At 62.5% G+C, this 6,730-nt stretch overlaps 1 protein-coding gene across 1 annotated transcript; it reads right to left on the bottom strand.

Annotated features, from left to right (window-relative positions):
- Positions 1-3,227: 3,227 nt before the first annotated feature.
- On the bottom strand, positions 3,228-6,724 carry ARC (activity regulated cytoskeleton associated protein). The gene is made up of 3 exons (XM_017895184.1): positions 4,654-6,724; positions 4,279-4,423; positions 3,228-4,028 (listed from the first exon to the last, which is right to left on the bottom strand). Exon 1 carries the CDS (start codon positions 6,448-6,450, stop codon positions 5,260-5,262), a length of 1,191 nt encoding a protein of 396 aa, XP_017750673.1. The 5' UTR covers positions 6,451-6,724; the 3' UTR covers positions 3,228-4,028; positions 4,279-4,423; positions 4,654-5,259.
- Between the last annotated feature and the right edge of the window lie 6 nt (positions 6,725-6,730).

A 6,730-nucleotide genomic window follows, 5' to 3' on the forward strand; every position in this document is an offset into this window, starting at 1 on the left:
AGGGGAGGGGAGGGGAGGGGAGGGGAGGGGAGAAGTTAGCCAGCCGGTTGTGGTGGTGCACACCTGTTGTCCCAGCTACTTGCAAGGCTGATGTGGGTGGATGGCATGAACTGGGAGGTCGAGGCTGCAGTGAGCTGTGACTGTGGCCCTGTACTGCAGCCTGAGTGACAGAGAGAGACCCTGTCTCAAAAACTATAAAAAATAAAACCAGAATGGAAAGAGGTGCCTGGGACAGAGCCCAGGAGGGTCCAGACACAGAGCTCTCGGTTGTCCTCCACTGGGGTCGTGGACAAGGTTAGGCCCTGCTCCTCCCTTAGTGATGTGGGTCAAGGCACACGGAGCATCGACATTCAGGGTAGCTCCTGCCTTGGGGTCTGTCACATGGTCCTGGTTGGCGCCCACATGGCTGAGCCGTCTCCATCCCTTCTGGAGGCAGAGCTGATGCCACATAGCCCAAAGCCTCTACTGAAGTCACATGAGACCATAGGTGTGGCCCAAGGCCCCAGGTGGACAAGGACATTCTTACCAGGTCGGACGTTCGGGGCCTAGTGATGACCTCCCAGGAGCCCAGGGCAGAGGCCACGCCATCTTTGGCCGAGGTCACACTCTTCACACACACCACCCTAAACAATTTTCAGTGTGCCTTCTCTCCACTGGTTGCCCACCTAGATCCTTCCTCCCTCCTTCCCATACGCATCCAGGCTTTTGGCACTGGTCAGGGGCAAAGGCACCATGGGTGGCCATGGTGTTCCTGGGCTCAGCTTTACAATCGTGGCATGCCTCTCACTGCCTCTTGTCCCTTCTGGGTAGCAGTCTGGAGTGTCAAGAAACAAAGAAGGTCTGGAATGAACAGGTGCCGCCCAGCCGCCCGCTGCATGCTTCCCTGAGCGGAGACTGCCTTCCACATTTGCAGGGCCTCTGTTACAGCACCCTTGCCTTACACTGACTCACACACTCTCCCAAGCCCGTCGCTTTCCCTGCAACCCCCAGTGGCACCACCAGCCCTCAGCAGTGACCCTGCTGGTACTGGGAGACTTAATCTCGGTTGAGCCTTGAAGGGCAACAGAGGGGCCCAGGTGTCTGCGCTCTCCCCCTTGCACCAGCTCCTTGAGGCCGGCGGGATTTTATGGAAAGGCATCTGCCCCTGTGGAGACCTGACATGGGCTCCCTGGCTCAGAGGCCTCCCACCAAACTGGGTCTGCAGGAAGAACATCTAGGGGCTTCCTGGGTGCTCCTACCCCCAGACTCAATTCTTCTCCCCAAACTGAGGCAAGCACAGACCTTCTCTGTGCCTCAGTTTCCCCACGCTACAGTGAAGGGGTGAGACTGAGTGGTCTATGATACCTGGATGGGCAGGAGCAGTGAGGGCTAGAGAGGGGCTGATGGCAGGGAACACCCTGTTCCAGGACCTGGTCTTCAGGCTGAGAGACATCTGCACAGGGTCTGGGCCCCTCCGCTCCCAATCACCCACCTGCTCCAGCCTCCGGCCTCTTTTCTTGGGAACAGAGCGACACAGCTGAACCTCCAATTAACTGAAGGGTTCTGATAGCCTGTTCCACAGTTACAGGGAGTAACTTCTTACTAAAAGGGAGAAGTATCAACAGCTTCCAGCTTTTCATGTGAGAAGTAGTACTTCCAAGACAAATGACTGCTTTCAGGCAGCACCGTGGTGCCCAGCTTCCTGTTCCTGCCAATTTCCTCTCCCGCTCTTCCAGCAGCTTTGTTATTTAAAAGAAATGCAAGGGAAGAACGGGGCGGAGGCGGCCCTTTCACCGTGGAGAGCCCTGCTCAGCGCCCTGCGCCACGGGTGACGACATTTCCTGGCAGCAGGTGGCTCTCTCTGCTTAGTCTCCTCTTGTTTCCTGCTCTCCCCAGGCCCCGCACTGCTGCAGGAGCCAGCTGTGAGCTCAGTGGCAGGACCCCGCGGGGGCAATGCACCCCGCCCCCCAGTGGGGCTGAGCGGGCACCACCCACCAGCTGCCCCCACAGCTTGGCCCAGGATCCCCAGGAGCAGGGCAACCCCACCAGAGGGGAGGGAAGCTTCCAGCAGCAGATGACCGTGAAGGTTGTGAGGGTCATCCTGGCCGGGGTACTGTTCTCAGTCACTCAATCAAATCTTCACAGAGGTGTTGCCCTGAAGGTCTGTCACAGGTGCTTTCAGGAAGAGCATCCTTGGGAACCTGGGTGGCCTGGTTCAGTCCCTTGAAAGGGCGTAAGAGCAGAGCTGAGGCTTCCCTGATGGAGAAGACATTCCACCCACAGGTGCCTGCCTCCGCCTGTTCCCCAAGGTTCTGGCCTGCCCTGTAGATTTTGGACTGGCTCAGCAGCCCCTACGTTGAGTAAAACAATTCCTTGCAATGAATTCGCTGTCTCCTGTTAGTCCTGCTTCTCATTGAACACTGATGGGTAGGGGCTGATCCCTACTCCAGGCCATCTCTTCCTTCCCCTTGGAATCCAGTGTCCCCCACAAAGGCAGCAGAGGCTGACCTTCCACAGCCCCTCGGAATCCAGTGTCCCCCTAAAGGCAGCAGAGATTGACGTCCTGCAGCCCCTTGCGGAATCCAGTGTCCCTACAAAGGCAGGGGAGGCTGACCTCCCACAGCCCCTCGGAATCCAGTGTCCCCCCAAAGGCAGCAGAGGCTGACGTCCTGCAGGGCATCAAGTTACCCTTGTTTCCAAGTTCGTCAGCACAGATGCTGTGAGGATAGCATGCCCTGTTTTGCAGATGAGGAAACTGAGGCTCAGAGAGACCAAGTTCATGATCTGGCAACCAGGAATGGCCAGGGTCCCCTCCCAGCTGGGGTCTGCACTGACTAGGTCCCCAGGGCCCCAGAGCCTGAGATAGCTGTGTGGGCCGAGCCCTAGCTGTAGTCCCCCCATGCACTCAGCTGTACACCCCACATGCCAGTAGGACTTACAGAGGGGCAGGCCTCAGCTCAGCATGAATAGGGCTCCCCCAGTCAGCAGTCACCCTCCCTGGTGGCCACCCCAGGCGTGGAGGCTGAGCTAGGGCTGCAGTGTGGAGCCCTGAGGGTGTTTCCCCCTGAGGATCCAGGACCCTGATGGAGGCTGCCCTGTTGGTGCTCCCCGAGCCCCTGGAGACCTCACACTACACCCATGGGGTCTCCAGGGTCACCCTCTGGGCCGGAGGACCTGTGTCTGTAGCTCCACTCCTGCCCAGCCCAAGCACACAGAAGAAGCAACATGAACACTCCAAGAAGTTTCAGTGTTTTATTAACAAAATCTTACAAAAAGAGTCTGTCTTTGGGGTAAGGTACACAGGGCCTGGACGGACATTTAAGGCCTGGTCTGTGCGGGGGTAAGGGGCAGGGGTCGGCCACAGCCTCATGAGGTTTCCAGGGTCTTCACAGGCTCCAGGGCTTCCCCAAAGCCTGTGCCAGCCTGTGAGGATCGGTTATGGCTTATGTGCAAAAATAAAATCTGTGGGGCTGGCAGGGTATGGGCTGAAGATTTGTCAGAGTGGTCTCTAGGGCTGGTCCCCCAGTGGACAAGGCAGAAAGATGAACCCTGAGCCAGCGCCTGCTCAGGCTGCAGACGCTAGTGGCCCACCAGCACCAGGGTTCTGGTGTCGGGGCAGGGCAGAATGCCTGGAGGAGCCCCAGGAGCAAAGGCTTCTGGGATCTCTTTCCTGCAGCTGGGCTCAGGGCTGCTGGGCAGGAGTAGGAGCTGTGGCCCCAGCCTTGGGGCTCATGAAAGCCTCTGGCAGAGAGGATGGCCTGGCAGCGGGCAGGGTTTCCCTGCTGGGAGGGAGGCAGGACCCGACTCCTGCTGCAGTGGCTCTGGGGGCGGGCAGCTGGTGGCCAGCGGGGCGGGCTTCGTGGCAGGCCCTGGCCCTCACGCTGGCGCTTAGGGCTAAGCTGGGGCTCCTGCCCTCTGCTGCAGCTGACTCCTCTCTGTAGCACCCCTCTGGGCTGTCCCGGGACTTTGCCTCCCATGCAGGCAGCCTGCAAGGTGAGGGGTGGGTGGTGCCCAGCACAGCAGCAAAGACTTTGTGGGAACCTTGAGACCTGAAAGAGGAGGAGAGTGTGCAATGAGGGACCGTGCAGGACAGTAGCCAGGGCTCCACAGGGAGGGTCTGGGGCTGGTGGATGGCGCTGGTCTTCCAGGGCAGAGGACCCCCGACCCTGTCAGAGCCTCCCAGCTTGGCTGAGCACTGGGGAGTGGCCTGGGCCCCAGGGTGTCTGGGGTCTGGGGAGGAGCTCATTTGGCCGGGACAGCTGATGGTGGGGTCTGGGTGGGAGGGTGGCGCCCTGTTACCTGTTGTCACTCTCCTGGCTCTGATGGTACCAGCTGCTGCCTCAGCCGGATTTGAGGACTCAGCCCCTCTGGGACCCTCCGCCTGCCATGGGTGAGTCACGAGCTGAGCTCTGATTCTTCTCCAGGCGGGCGTGAATCACTGGAGCTGGGGAGAGAAAGCGCGGGTCCATGTGAGAGCTGGCTCAGCAAACTGCCCCTGCCTCCCACCTGGCCCACTCTCCCTGATGCCCCCTTCCATGATGCCACCCCCACCCCATCCCTTCGGCTAACTTGCTGGGGGCCCGAGCCTCAGTGGGCTCTCCTCAAAAACAGCCTCCGGGTCCCACTAGCTCTCAGATGCCCCACAGTGGGCGTTGCCTTGGGGCAGGGGCTCACCTGAGGAGCCAGGAAGCACTGGGACATCAGGTCTGCTGCTGCTGCATCTGCGACTTCTGCTCTCCCCTGGGAGGAGGGGGAGGGGGCCGTGCTGCCCGAGGCTGGCCAGCTGCCCTGGGAGGCAGGGAGGGCGTCAGCTGGCTCTGCAGATGCTGGGAGAGGGCGGCGGCGCCGGAAGTCGAGGCTCCCTCAGCATTGGCTCTGCCCTAGCTTCTGCTCTGAGGTGTCCCATGAGCTTGGTGGCCGCTGGCCCCTGCTATCCAGACACTTGGTTTTTGGATGTCCAGAGGGCCTGGGCATTGTAGCAGAATGAGGAAGCTGGGGTGTTCTGTGATGGCCTGAGAGTGTGGAGGGTGGGGTCCAGGCCGGGGAAGACAGACAGAGGGAGGGCGATGGGCGGAGCCCTGCAGGGGGGAGGGCTCTTTGCTGCTGGGCTGTGGTGCCCACATCTGGATGACACGCGTGTGTGAGAGTCCTCCCAGAGCCCGAGGGGGCACCCAGCTGGACCAGGGCTTCCCCTGCAGGAGTCAGCCCCAGCTCAAAAGTATTGGTGGGCAAAGCCACAGGCTGGATGTGGTGGGCAGGCTGGGGGCTCTGGGATGCCCTCTACTCGGGCTGGGTCCGGTCACTGGCCACGGACTCGCTGTTGGGGGCGGGCGTGAGGGCCTCGGCCTCATCCTCCGCAGGGACGTGAGGGACGGCAGGCTCCGCCGCCTGCTCCAGGTCATCCTGCACCTCCATGCCCCTCTGGATGAGCTGCTCCAGGGTCTTGGGCAGCGGGTGGCGCAGGAAACGCTTGAGCTTGGGCTGCAGGGTGCCCACCACGTACTGGATGATCTCCTCCTCATCCGCGTCCACGTAGAGCGTCTGGTACAGGTCCCGCTTGCGCCACAGGAACTGGTCCAGCGGCTCGCCCTGCTTCTGCGGCAGGTCCAGCTCACGCTGGATGGCCTCTCGGGACAGCGTGCCCTCACTGTACTGCAGGAACTCCTTCTTGAACTCCACCCAGTTCTTTACGGACCCCTGCTTGAACTCCCACCACTTCTTGGCCGGCCCATTCATGTGGTTCTGGATCTGGGACAGCCAGTACTCCTCGGAGCCGCCCACCTGCCGCAAGTACTCCTCCAGGTGGCTCAGGAATTCTCGAGGGTCCTCGAAGATCTGTGTGTCCACGCCAGGGCTGGGCTGCCCGTCCTCACCGGGGACCCATGGCTGGTACTGCTGGGCCTCGGCGGGCTCCTGTCCGGGCAGCTCGCCAGCGGCCGGGGGCGGGGTGATGGCGTAGGGGCTGACGGTGTAGTCGTAGCCGTCCGCCTCGTGGCAGTAGCTCTCAGGACCCCCCACGCCCACGGAGACGGTGTGGCGGGCCGGCTCGCTGCCCACCGGGTACTTGCCACCCGTAGACTCCAGGCGGTCGGCCCAGCGCTCCAGGCGGTAGAACACCTCGCGCCACACGTGCATCTCACGCTTGACCCAGCGCTCCAGGTTGGCGATGGTCTCCTGGCAGCGGCACAGGCAGGCCTTGATGGACTTCTTCCAGCGCTGCGAGTCGCTCGTGGGCACGTAGCCGTCCAGGTTGCTCTCCAGCTTCCCCACCGACCGGTGCAGTCCCTTCAGCTCGCGCTCCACCTGCTTGGACACCTCGGTCAGCAGGTGCCGGTGCGTCCGCCGCACGTGCTCTAGCATCTCCGCCCGGCACTTCCCGATCTGCAGGATCACGTTGGGCTTGGCCGCGGGCCCGCCCCGCGGCCCGGGGTAGGCGTGGAGCCCGCCGCTGGTCCGGTGGTCCAGCTCCATCTGTGCGCAGGTGCTCGGGCAGGCGACAAACTCCTCGGGGCGGACGGAGGGAGGACGCTGGGGTCCGGCGGCGGTGCCCGGCGGCCTGGGTCCCGTGTGGAGCTGCGGGGAGCGCCTGTCTGTCGCTGCGGGCCGGCGGCGGGGCTGGCGGAGTGCGCCCGGAGAGGCAGGTCCAGCTCGGCCGCTGCGGAGGGAGGACGCGGCGCCCCAGCTCTGCGCTGAGTCCCGGCCGCCGGCTCTTTATGCCGCCAGCGCGGCCCGTGGGCGGCCGGCTCGCCGA

The sequence above is a fragment of the Rhinopithecus bieti genome, unplaced genomic scaffold (assembly GCF_001698545.2).
Source record: "Rhinopithecus bieti isolate Rb0 unplaced genomic scaffold, ASM169854v2 scaffold_25940, whole genome shotgun sequence".
In the NCBI taxonomy this organism is placed as follows: domain Eukaryota; kingdom Metazoa; phylum Chordata; class Mammalia; order Primates; family Cercopithecidae; genus Rhinopithecus; species Rhinopithecus bieti.